This window comes from Falco cherrug, chromosome 7 (genome assembly GCF_023634085.1).
Source record: "Falco cherrug isolate bFalChe1 chromosome 7, bFalChe1.pri, whole genome shotgun sequence".
Lineage (NCBI taxonomy): Eukaryota > Metazoa > Chordata > Aves > Falconiformes > Falconidae > Falco > Falco cherrug.
This window is the reverse complement of record NC_073703.1, coordinates 41,459,343-41,476,048: the sequence shown is the minus strand read 5'-3', so window position 1 is coordinate 41,476,048 and position 16,706 is coordinate 41,459,343. Positions and strand designations below refer to the sequence as shown.

Here is a 16,706-nt window from a genome sequence, read left to right as displayed (position 1 = left end):
ACCCCTAAGTGTGTCATCTTTTCACATGGGTGAGGAAACAAAAGCTTACCAACTCTTCCCCCAAAAAACCTTACCCCCTCTACTCAAAGGGCATGAGACAGTATGTTGCAGGGAGAGCTTCATACATAATTGATAAGCTCTGCATGCTTATGATTAAATTCTCACAGCTCTTCTTCAGTAACGCAAGGAAGCAAGAGAAAAGCCCTCCAGAGATGGGGGAGGGGGCTTCACTTATTTGCATAGATGAAAGTGCAGAGTTTGCTGCTCTTACACAACCAGCAAGTGGTTGGAGGGGGCACTCAACTCCACACATTTCTCTTTGACCAGCTGAGCAAACTGGTACCTCCTATCACAGCAGTGACACTGGTTCTATTCTGTACTGTATGAGACAAAAACTCAGCCCAACGTAGAGCTGGCAGGTCAAGGTTCCCTGTGCTCCCACCAATACAGAACCCACTGCCATGCCTCAAACTTTTGGGTGCTTTTCCGCCTCTCCTTGACCGCTAAGTGCAAACAGCATCAGCTATGAGGAATTCAGAAATCTCAACTAACTGAAAACAGACACAGGCTTTGGGTTTTATAGCAGATATCATTTAACAAAACTTCAAAATATAATTTTCTGAAATATTTTTTATAATAATTTAAAAAATTGTTTTCCCAGGTCAGGTTTAAATGATTTAAAAGCACAATTATTAGGAAGTACTCTTCAAAAGTGACATTTCACAACATCATTTTTTCCATTAAAGCAAAGGTCATGGTTCTAACGTGTTCAAATACAGACTTAACTCCAAATATTAATTAAGAAAACACCAAGTAGCAACACTTCTTCCTCAAAAATATACGTATCTCCCAAGGTCAGCCCATTGCCACCTTTACTTTTTTTGCACAAACTAAAACATATTAACACAGGACTAAGGAAATTAGACCCAGGAGAACAGAACAGAGAAATATTATCATCAGAGGAGAAAGAAAACTGGGAGAGATATCCATAACCAGAATTGTAGACTCGCTGGTAACACTACCTATATTCGCTGCCTTTCTCACTGAAGTAGCTGCAGTAAAAGCCAAACCTCCCATTACCACCAGTTCAGATTCTATTCAGACTGTATACAGCCTATCTTTGCCTGTCCTTTAAGGACATGAAAATTCAAATTAAGTTTTATCATTACAGTATGCCCACAGTGAAATTTCACCCAGTAACTTTTATCAATCTCACAAAAAGGAGTAATAAACAGAATTATTTCAAAACTTATTAACTTCTATCAATACAGAGAGTAAGAAAAAATAAGTATGAGCATAAGAAAACAAGATCCAAAACAAGACTCAATAGTAAGTAACCAACTGCACGTTAACAGAGCCTTTTAAATCAACATTTTCCTTTGTGCCTGCAAAACCAAGACACAGGCACCATCCTCTGATACTACGTGTCTTCTAGCTGAGCTCCTCCATAAGCAGTGACAGCCTTGATAAGGGTTGTCCTTGCTTCTGTCACTGAGTGATCTTGCTCAGTTACCTAATTTAATTTTATTGATTTCTTCTTCTTGGCTTGTTGTTTGGACACGGTACACAGAGCAGATTCTGAAATGCCCACTGATGTCTGAGGCACAAGTAGTTTTCCAGACTGTGTTGGGTACTTCGTTTTCATAAGGACTTTAAACAGTGGCTGGGACAACATATGTTTTAGTTGTTTTTTCATCCCCTTCAGCATCTTTTGCTTCTGGCTTTCTTCTTGCTCACTAGTTTTTCTTCCTTGGGGCAGAAATCAAAGATATAGAAAGTTACAAAAAGACAGTAACTTGCACTGGCCTCTTCAACCAGGCTTTTGTAGTGCTAGAGGCAGATGCTAATCTCATCTTTCTCTCTCTAACAAGGTCATACAACTCCCATACAGTCTTCCAGTCATCTATGACACTTTTAGATCACCCAGGCTGTCCACAAGATAACAAGATCAAGAAGAATCCTGACTACTGAGTAACTACAGCCCAGGTATCATTCTGCTAAATCATTCAGTTGGCTCTCAACCCAGAACAGACTTGGGAACAAAAGAAAAGGGGGCCTAGAACATAAAGTATTAACCCAGGGCTTCCATCTGGGGCAGAAGATTCTTCCGAGTATTTCATTCCTTTAGGCATGCCTCATTTCAGCAACTGCAACACAGGATGCCCTTTGTTTCTTATACATAAAAAACAGTTAGGTGCTCAGATTTAAGAACATAGGAGAAAGCATAACATAAGAAAGACTTGAGATATTTTAATAGGGTCTCCTGAACAGGAGAGAATAAATGATATCAAGGTTGCTGTAATGTAAATTGAAAGGATATTACTAAATCCTTTGTAACAGCATCAGAGGCATTTCATTTATGGGAGGAATGACCAAGATTTTATTGTCTCAAACAAGCTACAGAAGAATCGGAGACTGAATACATTTTAAAGCATGAATTTGGCAAGATTCTGGGTGGCAATTACAAAGTGCTTTGCTTGAGAGCCACAACTTGGACTGGATGTGCTGTTTTGGAACTCACGCCAAAGCACAGCATACTCACATTATGTCAAAACAAGACAGCAGAGTGCTAATTATCTGAGAGTGCTCCTGCAGTTTGGACAGAGCCGATTACTGTTTGCTTGCAAAGTGGCTAAGAACAAACTAGTCCAGCCACGAGTCAAAGGAAAGAAAAAAATTAATATGAACATGCTTCAAAATTAAGGCATCTGCATATTTAGCAGCTAACAGGTTAGAGACAGCTTAAGCTGAAGTGACCCAGGCAGCACCCCTATTCAGCATGCCTTCAAAGAACTGGTAGGAAATCATACCTTTAGCTCCTAAAATTTGAACACAACGCGGTATTTTACAGTGCATCTAAACATTGCAAAACTTCACGGCATTGAACTAATAAGTACCTGTATTTGCACAGCCCTACACATTCTCTCGGGCACAGCCTGCACAACATTGAATTTTAAAAATAGAAGAAATCATTTACCTCTAACAGACCACCAAAAACCTCGGCAACTTAAATGTAAGTATTGGCCATTTAGCCCACACAACTCAACCTACGTAAGGCTCACATAATTTTTGGTGTTTGCTAGTGCTTCCTGGGTGTTCCCACACAGAGCTGTCAGGCTCCTGTCCTGATGCCTGACTACCGGTGGGGTGGGAGAGATAAGCAGAAGTGGAGAAACAGCTTTTTCTTTGACACAGAGGGGGCATATAAGGCTGTTAAGATTACCCTAAAATATTTGCCGGAACCTAAACAGTTCTTGTCTTATGACATGTGGACTTGCCTTTGATTTGCCAGAATTGTCACACCTCGCTCCCTCAGCTCCAGGACTAACTACTGCACGCCCATCCTGAAAACACCAGCACCACCACATACAAAGTAATGACACTCCTTTCCTTCCCCTTCTGTCCTGCAGGTTTTAAGAGTTTCTCTGTCATGGTGAGGCTTCTTCTGGATACCAGAAGCAGCTATGGGATCAGCTGAGCACGCCCTTAAACAAGGATTTTTACTTGCCCATAAACATGTCATCATCAAGATCAATCTCAAGAGCCTCTGCTGCTTGCTGGAGCCACGAGTTGTGCTGCTTTGCTCGACTGTTGAAAAATTCTGCCTTCTCAATCTGCCGTGCCAAATTCATCCGCTCCTGCAACAAAAGTACATTTTAGACAGTATGATCAGGTTTAAATGTGGGTCACTTCACCAGAATCAGTGTTTCAGAGCATGCATTCCAACGCAACTGAGGTACAGAGACACTTTTTGGTGTCCCAGCAGATGTCCCATGTCACAAAGACATGTAATCATTTGCTAAAGGGTTTTCCTTCTTCACATCCATGATAGAATCTGACTTCTAAAACATCTCAGCCACTAAACATGCCTGAATGTTAAGCGAATCATTGCAAACACTTCAGAGACATCAAGGGCAAATCATGATTTAAATACCTATCATTTCCAAGTTACATATTTACATAGCACAGCTGGATCTTGAAGTTACTAGTCTCGGCAATAAAGGACAACCACTAGCTTCATCCTACTCTGAAGAAGTGCCTGCAGGCCATATGGAAGGAGTTATGTTCTCAGAAATGCACCTGCATGTTGTTCAGGCACAGGACAAAATGTCCTGTCCTCCTTCCCTGCTACACACAGGTGGAACAAAGACGTCCAGCAAACCTAACCTGACCTGCAGCCTTCCAGCTGGGCCAAGCTGTCTCAAATAACTAATTCATTATGCCAAGAAAATCTGCACTGACAGTAAACAATAATGAAACAAAGTTCTGCTGTTTGGAATGTGCCTGCAGTTACACAAAACAAACCCTGTGCAGTACACCCTGACCACCTCAATTGAATAGTCTGGTGCTACACAGTTAACAGCACCAGACAGAACTGCCAGGATAATGAAGATGCAGAGAAAGAGGAAATTAAAACATGCAGTGGTCTAATAAAACAAGTCAGTCACTTCTTACATCATTACAAGAAACTTTACAAAGAAACATCTTTGTAAAACTTGAGTCCACTTTCAGTCTCCCCTCTACCCTGGTTCCCCAATTCTACTCCTCTTAAGCATGAAATCCCTTCAGACTTCTCCTGAACTTGAAGGCAGGCATGCAGAACCAGGGAAGGAATGTGCCAAAGGGACATAAAGAACCAGCAGCACTATTGGTCCCAACTACAATGGCTTTGTGATTAAGCCCAGGGCAAAGTTAAATGAGACCTGACCATATGAAGGACCTAGGAGGCTGAAGTCCTGCAACTACAATTACAAAGACATCTTTTCCGGGGAGAGGAGCACTATTATGGATAGAAGAGAAGATTGTGAGATGGTGGCAGGAAAATTTAAGTATGTAAACAATATTTATTTGCCCATTAATTGATAGAGCATGATAAGAGCCAAGAACTAGTCGTCAAGAAACACAGAAGGGACCTCTGAAGAAACACTCTAAAAACAACAGATTTATTTCATTAACCAGAAACATTTGTGGGGGGGTTGAGGGAAAAAAAAATAAAAGCCAAACTCTCTTTGTTACTACCAAGAGGAGAAAAATGAGTCTGTGGAAGCATTTCTTTGATTTTCTTCCTCTTTCAGGAAGCTGCATCTCCTGAAAGATTCACACTAAATACCCCATTTACAGCAAGCTTGGGCTCTGAAACTTGCTGACATTATCCCCACGGTGAGGATACCACTGCTGCCACTGGGGCAGACCCTGGGCTCAGTCCAAGCCAACTGGATAAGCATGAACCAGAATACTATAAGGAAGGTATCCGTTGCATTATCTGGCTGCTTGCATTTTTCTCCTGTTCTCAATGATTGTACAATATTCACACACTCCAAACCCAGCCAGATTCCTTTCAAATGCAATATTTAAATATGCCCCATTTGTACATGGCTGATGTCACCCAAACTGTTACAGAGACTGCTGAGACATGAGAAGTAGAAAAATCTGTGGTGACCAGATGCTTTCTGAAATACGTTGTTTTCTAAATCCTAACTACTGTCTATCTTGTGAGTTCATGAATGACCAAATTCTCCTTAAAACGGGCAATAACCTAGAAAAATGAAACACACGTAGCTTGACAGGGTTCAATGGCAGCTGTGGCCTCAAAGTATAGGAACTTTTAGAAAAGCAGAAAACTCACTACTTCAACTGAGGCAGATGAAGACCACTGAAGATCTGCGGACCTGCTACTGTTCTCTAGTCTTACTAACACAAGAGGCTATAAACAACGTACTTAACAGAGCCATCCCTGCTCCCCAGCCACAAAACATATTCCCTTCCCTGTACTGTTTTTGGGAATCTAGTCAGAAGCTCCTCATAATAACATTCAAGAAACATGTGATGTTTATGTTTGAACACTTTTCTTGGGCTAGTTATTGAGGAGAAATCACAAATATTGCTTAAAAAAAGATAGTGTGATCAACTTCATTTTCAAATCCAGGTCCTGAAGAGTCGATTTCACCTGAAACCAGGAAGAAAGCGATGGGCAATGCAATAATGTAAGTAAGCAAGCACCTGCTCAAGTTGCAAAGAGATTGTTGCTTCTTTACCTTGACAGAAGTCATGCACTTGGTTTCAACTGGAAAAAATGGCAGCTCTTCACTTTTCTGCAATGTTTTATAGATTTTCCTAAAATTCATCAGGTCATCAGGGCCGATGAGCAATAGGCTAAGGCCTTCATTGGCAGCTCGGGCTGTCCTGCCACTTCTGTGTACATACAACTCAGACGTACGAGGGACCTGCAAAGATTCAGAGAAACCATTAAGCTGGGCATGGAAAGCTAGCAGCAGCCTGTCATGCTTTTGCCAAGAGGTTGCCAGAGAATACTGGTTTTTAATATACACATGGAGCATTGCATGTAACATAGCTGAAGGTAACCTAAAAGATGATGTCAGGACACATTTTTTGTTCTCTGGTCCAGTATTCTTCCTTGCACAATCTTTTGTGAGTCTCTCCTAACTTCTGACCCTCTGTCATTTCCTTGCAAAGCAGGAAAAAAATTGTATGTGTCCTCAGAGAGGAGCTACAGGGCTGAGTCATTTGACATCTTTGTATACTGAAGTTAAGCAAAAAACAAGGAGAATGATATCTGTTACATCATTTCTCATATATAATCATGCACTCATGAAGTGCTACCTACTACAGTCAGTCACTGCAGCAATGATAGCCTTAAGTACAAAGCACTAAGGAGAGTTAAATTAATAGTGATTAAATCTCTGTACTTGGGACTATACTATACACAGGACAGAGAATCACAGCTTTATAGTGTTCAGGGTTTGGATCAGCAAAAGCTTATTTCAAAATCAAAACAGTGAAAGAAAAAATATTAAAAATATTTAACCTGGTAGTGGATGACATGCTGCACATTGGGAATATCAAGACCACGAGCTGCAACATCTGTTGTCAGGAGGACACAGCTGAGAAAGTGAGAACACTGAATGAACATAAAACTGAAAAGTAAACCATTTGCCAAGGAACATGAAACACAGCAACCTAGAATTCTACCACAGCATTTTAAAGAACAGATTTGTACTGTATCATCTGCTGGAAATATGCTGTTTGTTTGCCCGTACAGAAAAGGGTACCCAGTATTACAGAGGCAGTCTTGAAACAGCAATTCTTAAAAGAAAAAAATGCAAATGTTACATTCAGCAGGTCTATTCTGTTTCCAATAAAGAATTTCACCACCTTGCTTGATCCTGTTTTCCTATGCTTTTATTCTCTCCCAGCTCACAGGAATGCTAGTGCAAATCACTATTCAATGACCTAATCCAACCACCTGGAAGGCAGGTATGCTCACTTTCATTACCTTTTACAGTGGTCTGCTCAGACTGGGTTTAAACACATCTTTAGCCTGACATGACCATACCATTAACAACACAGTTGATCTTTTGGCAGGACAGACAGGTTATTACAAGTTTCACCAGCTGAGAAAAATCACATTATTAACATTATAGATTTAATTAACAGCTTTTTGCAGCTGAAATATCTTCTACCAAGTTGCCCTCAAATAAGTTCTCTCAGTAGAAATATAAGGGGGGGATTCTGTTCTGACAATTAGTATTTCTCCTTTAACCCTAGAAATTAAGAACTCAAAAGAAGTCATTCTTCTACATAAACAGCCTACTAGAGAGATTAAAGTCTCCCTAGGGTATGAAATAATTAGTTTTTAAAAAATCTCCCAGAAACTGAATCAAGTTACTTGTAGGTAACAGCAATTTGTTAAGATTTTACGGCATCTGACAGCATACTCTATTGCTACAAGGTTCAAAGCAGAAATAAACAGAGAAAATTCTACTGCTTGCAACCTGCAGGAGGCTGTGATAGATGGTCTCATAGATTTCTTCTTGCCTTGAAAATCTGCAGTCTCTGAAAACACCCCATGTGGCCTCGGCCAATGCTGTTGATACTACATTTTGCCAAGGGATGCTGCAGATCTGTCACTGCAATTCAACCTCTCTTCTCTCTGCCTAAGTCTATTACCACGGTACAAATTTCCATGCAGTCTGACAGCACACAGCACTTCACAGCAGGACTACGCTGGGAGGCTTCTGGATTATGGAAGCACTGAAACCACGAACTTCCTCTCAAAGGCCATCCCAAAGCCAGCAGGAAACAATAATTCTTAAAATGGCAGGATAGGACTGCCTGGGTAAACCTGAGCGCCCACTGCTGCTGAAAGGCACAACTCAACTGCCCCTTCTCTTGCATTGCTGTAGGATACCTTGACCCAGACGAAGCTATTTATCTAACTAAACCCACAAAGCCCTAACCCAGCAAAAGGTGGTTAGTTTTCTGATGGCTTAGTGAAATGAAACAACTTACAGCAGGATCAAGTGAGCTGCACAGCCAGGGCACAGGGCAAAGAGATGTGCAGGATGGTTATAAAAGTATCTGGCTGAAAACAGGGCAAATGACAGCTCCTTCAGCAGCAATGAGCTGCCAGATGACCACAAGATAATTCAGGCTCAAAGGGACCTCAGAAGGTCTCTTGTCCAACCTCCTCAAAGCAGGATGAATTATAAGTCTGGACCAGGCTGCTCAGGGTTTTATCCAATTGAGCCTTAAAAAAAGCCTCAACGAATGAGCAGCCTGTTCCAGTGCTTGTCTGTCTTCACAGAGAAAAAGTTCTTTCTTATATAGCCTGAACCGCACGTTTCAACTTACACACACTTTTCCCAGGTGACATAAGCCCAGTGCCCTCAGCCTCTCCCCTTGCAAAACCAGTGCTTCCTGACTACCTTGGTGGTCCCTCACTGAACTCACTCCAGTTCACCACCTCAACCATCAGGCGAAATCTCATCCTTAATCGTTAATAACCTGGACTCATGAACAGGGTACTCACATCCCCAGCTAACTCCCTCAACCTGCTCCTACTCTGAAAGACCTGTTCTCTCTCCCCACTACCCTTTACATGATTTCTTTTTTCTCTACTAGTAAGTAGAAAATAACTCACCTCTCTCGCTCAGCAAACCTTTCCAGGTTTTTCAGCCTTTGCTTTTGGTGCATGTTGGCATGCAAAGGAAGAGGATCACAATTTAAGATTGTAAGGAGAGAAGTGAGGCGCTTTATGCAGTCTATGCTGTTTGCAAAGACCATGGTTCTTCCTGGGTACTGGAGAAGGAAGTAATAGAGATAATAGTCCTTCTCATTTGTATTACAGTGGATTCTGGTTTCTGTCAGAGTCTCAACAGTAGCCTCTTTCCTTGTTAAGTCTATTACTTTGGGTTTGCCCTTTATTCCTACTTTTTCCATTAACAATTCTAGTTTGGTCTTCTTGTCCATCTTTTTAGCATTCTTCTTCTGTAAAACTCTTGTGGGAGTCTGATGGACTAAAGTCAAAGTGGCAGAAAAAACGAAAGTCTGTCGTTGAGGGTTATACTGTGAATCATTTAAGATTTCCAACAACTGAGACAGCTCTAAGAAGTGACCTTTCTCAACCATTCGGTCTGCTTCATCAATCACAAGGCACCTGTCAAATAGAAAACACACAATAAAAATACACTTGTGCAGATAAACGCAAATCTGCTACACTCAAAAAGAACTTTTCCTGCTAAACATGTAAGGGAAGTTTTGCATGTAAAACCCAAAGGAGCACCAGGTATGCTGGGGTAGCTACAGCAGTCTTCCACATTTCCTTTTGAAAAATGAAGTTTCTAAAAGAAAAATGAGGGTTTTGCTACTAGCTTTAATTGACATTTCTGCCTATCAAGATAACCAGTGTGCACGTCGATAAACACTCTGGCAGAGACATAAGTTCTCTTACATAGTCTAAATTATTTAATCAGTTAGTAAATGTAATCAGTACGCAGTGATGCCCCCTTCAGTATCCAGCAGTTAGCCTAACAGGCACCTTTACCTGAGCTGCCGAAGATTTGAAAGATGTGGGTGTCTCTCTTTAATTAACTCCCACAGACGGCCTGGGGTTGCAATTACAATTTCTGGCTTCCGATTCAGTAAACGTTCTTGCTTCTGTGCAGCCATGCCTCCAACTAGAATTGCAGTCTTAATGCCTAGAACATATAAATAATAGTTTTTATCTCACTAATTTATCAGTGAATGTCTTTACATACATCCAGACAAAGAAGTATTTTTAAAGTCTCTACCACAACTTTCAGCAAGCATTTTAGCCAGGAAATTTCAGGGTGTTTATGTAACACTGAACACACACACCCCAATTCCCTCAATTTTACAGAAAAATCCTCATTATAGTTAGAAGCCAAAAATATTCTTTTAGTGCACCCATTTTAAATAGCAGGAAGAATCGTGTATGTCCTCCATACCTGTTAGCTTTGTTTACCTGTACTTCAGAATCTCCTATTTTGCCAATTTTATCTGCATGAACCAGCGTGTTCCTGTTATTCATAACAAGCAGGCCCCTCCAAGAATAAGACTGAGAAATGCTTGTCAAGCTAGTAACTGCTCATTTGCTATGGAACAATCCCAATAATCCAAACAAGAAGGCTCCCACCCAAGTAATGATTCTCTGGAGCGCACATTAGCGCAGACCCTCAGTTAGCTTTAAGCAATTTGCTCAGGTACTAAAAGGTGTTTAGCAAGAGAAGCACAGACTCCGCACACGGCTTATTTCACTCTACTCTACAAACATACGCTAGCCCATGACAACCTCAATGCCACCGTGCAAGATTCCTCCAGTATCTAAGATACCACTGACCCTTCCTCCCCACTACCTGCGGAACGCCACGCTTCCAGGTGGGCATTTTTTTCAAAGTGACTTTGAGACAACAAAGAAAGCCTACATCAAAACATTTTCTCTTGCTGCTACAATGATATATCACTTGGACAGCAGATTTTTACTCACAAATACCACTGCTCCTATCAGAACCGTACTGACATAAATTGATTATTTCAGGCTAGGAGTTAAAATTAGCTTTGTAATCAGTTGTAGACTGATGAGCACAGCAGGACATAGAGACACCAAAAGAAGGCTTTTAAGCACATCTCACACACTGCACAAATATCCTTTTCAATAAATAAACAATTACTACTGTTGGAGAAGTAGGGAGTTGTTTCCCAATTCTCCTCAACTTGAACAGTTTCACATCCTCACTCACTCACTTAACAGATGTGCTGACCTCTGGTCTGGAAAAGAAAGGTACAGAATGGAATTGCTTTCATCAGGCTTGTCACCCAACAATATGCTGTGGCCCAACTGCCACATAGGTGAATCAGACAATCAAGCAGTGCCTTCTACCCTCGAAATTTATGGCCATAATTTAAGTTTTTTGATAGACAGATGTATTTATATATATAGTTTGATCTATCTATTATCTACATAGATATATCTGTCAAAAAGGGAAATTATTTTTTTAATTATATATATATACACTCATAATGAAATTATTTTTTATAGATAACCTACATTACTCAAAACCAGGACAAGTTAGCTGTGACTGGGTATCTAGTGCCGATTCTCTGTTGCTAAAGGACTAGTCAACAGCTATTTCAAGAAACATTTTAAAGCAGAATATCCCACATTAACTGTTTACTTCCACATGCATCTCCTTGAAGAATCTCAATGCATTTCTCAAACATCAGTGACTATGAACCCTAACTCTTCAAAAGCCACCCCAGTTTTATGATGCAGAAGAAGCTGTGGCATGCATTCTGGCTCAATCCCAATGCCAAGATCCAAACACAGCATAATTTGGGACATGGTCCATGGGGTCTACATACCTGTAAACTTTGCAACTGCATCAATGTGGTGTTTTACTTGCACAGCTAATTCTCTCGTGGGAGTAAGGACCAGTCCTAAAAGAGGTCTCTTTTCATGGGAGCCAACAGTATGTGCCTCGTCACCAGAATCAAAGTCAAAATTCTCCAGCACCTTCACACAGCCTGTTGTGAAAGATGCATCATCTTCATCTCCGCTAACTTCAACCTGCTGATGGATTAGCTTTTCCACTTCACCCTCACTTTCCCATCTTGTTTCTTCATAATGCTGATGGGACTCTTTAGAAGCACTGTCATTTCTGCTTGTTGAGCTATTTGATTTTTGCCACTGCAGCACAGAGTGAATCATTGGAATTGCAAATGCAAGCGTTTTGCCGCTTCCTGAAAAAAAACAAACAATAATAATAATATAGACCAATAAGTCATTTATTTGAAAAGATGAGAAAAGCATCATCTAATCACATACTGACCTTGAAACATACAGTTGTAACAGACACAAACTCTTGATCTTTGTAAGACTAGAAACTTGCAGCAATAGCATCTTTTCTCCTGTTCCCTTTGTACATCTCCCTGAGGGCACCAATAGCATGCTCCCCAGGGAACAGGTATTTTTCCAATCTCTAGCAGGTCAGGCAGATTCATTTGTTCTGAAACTGTTTTTTAAAAGCTGCAGTTGCAGCCAAGATATTTTTAAAGAACTGTATGCCCGTAAGGAGAATACCATGCCCTAATTGACAGTTCTGATCAGTGTTCTCCAAATAAAGGAACAGCAAATGAGGCCAAGGGCAAACTGGAATGTACTTGAAGGATTCACTTTCATCTTCAGTTTACAGTACCATGTTTACAACTTTCTAAGAAACTGTATTTTGAAATACGCCACCATCTAATTTCCTGATCTATCACAAGCTCACATTTTCCAAATCAAAACATATATATCTGATTTTAAACAGATAATCCACTTTGGAGAGAAGGGGGCTGTGAAACACAAAAATGCTCCCCTGACTTTAATTTCAAAGGTTCACTGTCCCAAACTGCAAGTCACATCCATGCCACATATTCCCTTCTGAACTATCTGTCATGAATAAAGATGTTAAGCGAAGTCTGGTAGACACATCCATCCCAGTTAAGGTTCTCATAAATATCAGCTCATTGGTCACAAAAGCAGCATCCAGAGCACAAGACACTATTACACCATTCCTGCAATAGGCCACTGCTGGCAAGCAGTCCTCTGGAGATCGCATCTCAATTCCTTGAGCATTGTTTGTCCGTTATCACAAACCCATTATGGTTTGCCAAATTCAGCAACATGGAATTTTGCCTATTTAGGGGAGAACCTTAGTAATAGTTACTATACAGCTATGACCACCGGCATTATCCTGACCAATACTGCTGCAAAATCTCCTCGTATTCACTTCCCCACCTTTCTGCATGTCTGGGAGATCTCATGACTTCTCCACTTGAAGTAGAAAACATTTATAATCTGGATTTGCAGAGCACTTACGCAGTAAGATTCTGTATTACCAGAACATCTGTTTTTAAGGTGAAGAACACTGCTGATCTTGAGTTAAATGTAATACAGTATGGTTGGTGCAAGTGTCAGTACTGCACTCAAACTAGATTATGGCTGTGATAATCACGACTATTCTGCAGGCACTAGATTCACCCAAAAATTAAACAAATAATCAGCTCATGGGGCACATTATCTTCATGACACATGAATCACACACCACAGCCAGGCCTGCAAAACCAGGAGAAAAGTAAATCTTCGTATATCTAGATATTACAGCAGCTCAAGCCAATTCATGCTCTTTTAAACAGTTTTAGATTGTAAGATTTTACAGTTTGGTTCCTTAACCAAAAACTTCACTAGTTCTGCAAGGTAATGAACAGAGCCAGTTAGACCTACTGCAAAAACGATAAGCCCTGACATTCCCTGTATCTGATCTCCACAGGGATCCACTGCCGTATCAAAATCTTGCCGTTCTCCCCTACAGTGCTACACAAGGGACTTTCACCTGACACATTCCTCCCTCTGTCCCAATGTTAAGAGACGTTGCAGGGTGTAGAAAAAAAAGAACTGGATAGCTTCAGCCCCTTCCAGCTTGCAGCGCTTCCTAACAGACAGTTGTCTACATCTTTTCTCAAGTTTCTCCAGAACACTGATGATCCACTGGGCTCTCTGGAGAGAAGAACCTGGCTTTCTCTCATGAAAGAAGAAAATAAAAAGAGCAAAACACAGCCCTACTACCTCAGGGTAATGTGAAATTAGAGAGCAACAATACAACCTCCCACCAACTGTGCCTCAGCGCTGCCAAAATGGCACTTTTTGCAGTGCAAGAACACCATTTTAATTTTCAGTTCCATTTTCAAAAACATTCCCTGCAGGGTTTTCTAATCTTATTAAAGCTAATAGCACCAGCCTAGCTCTGATTAAAATAAAAATGCAAATGACTGCATATCTTATTAGTTACTATACCTTCATGCTCAAAAGCAGTAAATGGCTTTACAAGACAAGCAGTGAGATAAGGCAACAGGAACAGATGAAAAGAATGCAAAGGAAGCCTTTAAACCAAGGCAGCTTCCAATCATGCTTCCTATTTTTAGGGTTTTTTGGGAAAGAGACGTTGCACTGCTAAAGATGGTAAAATTTCAATGGTACGAGCAGCAAAAAAAAGTCAGAGTGAACATAATGCTTTGAGACTTCACAGCATCAAGTAAAAAAGGAGCTGTAACAAATTTCATGAAGGCTCGCAATGCTCAATGACAAAGGCATGAGCTGATCACGAGATGGACAAGAGACAATACCTCTCAAGTGATCAAGGTAATACTCACTTCAAGTGCAAGCAGCGAGAAGGGCTGGTGACAATATACAGGCCAAACCGAGACAGAGCACAGGGTGGGCCTGTTGTGCTACAACAAAGGCCTAGGCCACATTCATGCCTAACGCGGTACCTAGTATTTATTTACTGTTCCAAGCTACTACTGAATCATCTTCAGAGGAACCTAGGTCTCTGCTTTGCCTTGGCACAGGGACATCCACAGGAGTTAAACTGCTGGAAAAATGACCCTGTTTGTTTCATTAATTCCAGTCTTTGCAGTGTATGACTTTGCAGTTCCCAAACTAGGAAACAATTTGAGAAACAACAGAAAAAGAGACTTCTGTCAAAAGCATAAAAACTCATTGAGACTTCAAAGCTTTGCACAGCGTGTTTTGTAAAGGTGGAATGTCCCGTGTTTCTGAGTTAGAAAATTTTAGTATTTGCCAATGAATCATTGCTAATATGTTGGATATGCCAAAGATACAAGCTCTTCTCCTACATATAAATGCTGCTTCTGCTACATAGAAAAACTCGTAAACGTGACGTGCATTTCAATAGGGTAGATGGGAAGTTCCCAGCATATACAACTGGTTTAACAGATCTGTACCTGTTTCGGCAGCACCAAGAACATCCATGTTATCCCGGATGGCAGAAGGCAAGGCTAAGGCTTGAATAGGAGTTGGAGCACTAAATCCCAGGTGGCTCAAGGCACGCAACACTGCTTCAGGTACAAACAGGTTTTTCCATGCAGACACATCAGCTTTGTGATCAGTCGAGGCAGATAAAGCTTCTGTTGTCCAGTTTTTAACTTTTTTAGAAGTAGGTACTGATGGAAAAGCTTCCTGAGCTTGAGAAGCCTTTTTTTTAGCTACCTTTTTTTTCTTTGGAGCATCCTTTCTGTCTGAAGTGCTCTCAGCCACAGGTCCATGGGCCTCACAATCTGCTGCTTCGATTATTTTGTTAGACTTTGCCTCTTTATCAACTGGCATATCAACTTCTGCTGTGTTAGAATCATCACTTTTATCTGGTTTGCTTCTTAAATCCTTGTTTTTCTTTTTCTTTTTGGGAGGGACGACAGGTTCTTCCTCCTCCTCCTTAACTTCTGAAACACTCTCAGCCTTTCTCTTTGTCTCTTTTACTTTCCCTACTTTGGAAGAACTTACTAATTTGTACTCTGTAAGTTCCTCCAAGCATACTATATCGCCGAAGTCCTCATCCCCAAATAGATTGGGGTCGATTTCCACAGTTTTCCATTTTCCTAGTACTTTAATACCTTTTTGTTTCGGTTTAAAGTGCGATCTAAATCTCCCTCCTTTTCTGGTCTTCATTTTTATCTAAAAAAGAAAGTGTGGGGGTGGGGAGCAGCGCATCAGATCAAAAATAATCAGGACTACATCGATGACTCAAACAAAGGGGAAGGCACAAGCCTTTTTGCCTTTTTTTTTTTTTTTTAAGAGCGTTAATATGAATGTTTAGCTATTTTAATATTAATTAACAGCATACAGCTACCACAGGCCAGGCCTACAGCCTCGCCCCTGGAACAGCGCCAGGGATAAAACCAAACCCGCCGGATAACCACCCCCCCCTACTCCCCGGCCCCGAAGCGCTCCCGCCCTGCCTGCCCCGGCCGCCGCCTGCCCCGGCCGCCGCCTGCCCCGGCCCAGCCCTCGCCGCCGCGCACGGGGGCTCCGGGCTCCTGCCGAGACCCGTGGGAAGCCGGCGGGGCCGCACCGCCTGCAGCCCCAGGGCCCCGCCCCCCACCCCGGAACTTACCGCGCTCAGCAGCCCCCAGACCGATGCACAGAGCGCCCGCGAGGCCCTGCCCGCCGCCGCTAACGGCACCGCTAACGCCGCCGCGCGCCGCGTGCGCCACCGGGCGCCGCCATTGCCACGCGACGTCACTCCGCCGCGCCGGCGAGCGCGTGTCCGGGGGCGGTGCCGGCCGGCGTGAGGCCGGGGCGGCGTGCGCGTGCGCCCCCGCGGGGGGCGGGGCCTGCGCAGGCGCGGGGGGTGGGGCCCGGCCCTGCTTACCCGGCGGCGCGCGCCACGCTGGCCGGCCTCGGCGGGGGTCCGGGCCTGCGGAGCGGCCGCCTCGGGGGCGAGCGGCTGCGGTGACGCGCCCCGGCTGTGCGGGGAGGGTGGTGCCGCCGGGCGGGACGGGGCGCCCTGATAGTCCGGTGGCTCGGCCCGCCCTGCCCCGGCCCGGCT

The 16,706-nt window shown here is 42.5% G+C and overlaps 1 protein-coding gene across 1 annotated transcript; it reads right to left on the bottom strand.

The window, feature by feature from the left end:
• Window positions 1–562: 562 nt before the first annotated feature.
• Window positions 563–16,420, bottom strand: DDX24 (DEAD-box helicase 24). Its single transcript, XM_055716274.1, has 9 exons — window positions 16,272–16,420; window positions 15,106–15,832; window positions 11,683–12,060; window positions 9,845–9,998; window positions 8,942–9,457; window positions 6,827–6,902; window positions 6,036–6,224; window positions 3,505–3,638; window positions 563–1,745 (listed from the first exon to the last, which is right to left on the bottom strand). Exons 2-9 carry the CDS (start codon window positions 15,824–15,826, stop codon window positions 1,514–1,516), a joined length of 2,400 nt encoding a protein of 799 aa, XP_055572249.1. The 5' UTR covers window positions 15,827–15,832; window positions 16,272–16,420; the 3' UTR covers window positions 563–1,513.
• Between the last annotated feature and the right edge of the window lie 286 nt (window positions 16,421–16,706).

What these genes read in the sequence shown, in the direction of transcription:
- DDX24 (XM_055716274.1), bottom strand. Translation starts at nt 15,826, where the DNA reads ATGAAGACCAGAAAAGGAGGGAGATTTAGATCGCACTTTAAACCGAAA. An exon ending in TCAAATCTTCGGCAGCTCAG is followed by an intron (nt 9,458 to 9,844) that starts GTAAAGGTGCCT and finishes TCTATTTGACAG; the next exon opens with GTGCCTTGTGATTGATGAAG. An exon ending in AGCATGTCATCCACTACCAG is followed by an intron (nt 6,225 to 6,826) that starts GTTAAATATTTT and finishes GAATCTTTGCAG; the next exon opens with GTCCCTCGTACGTCTGAGTT.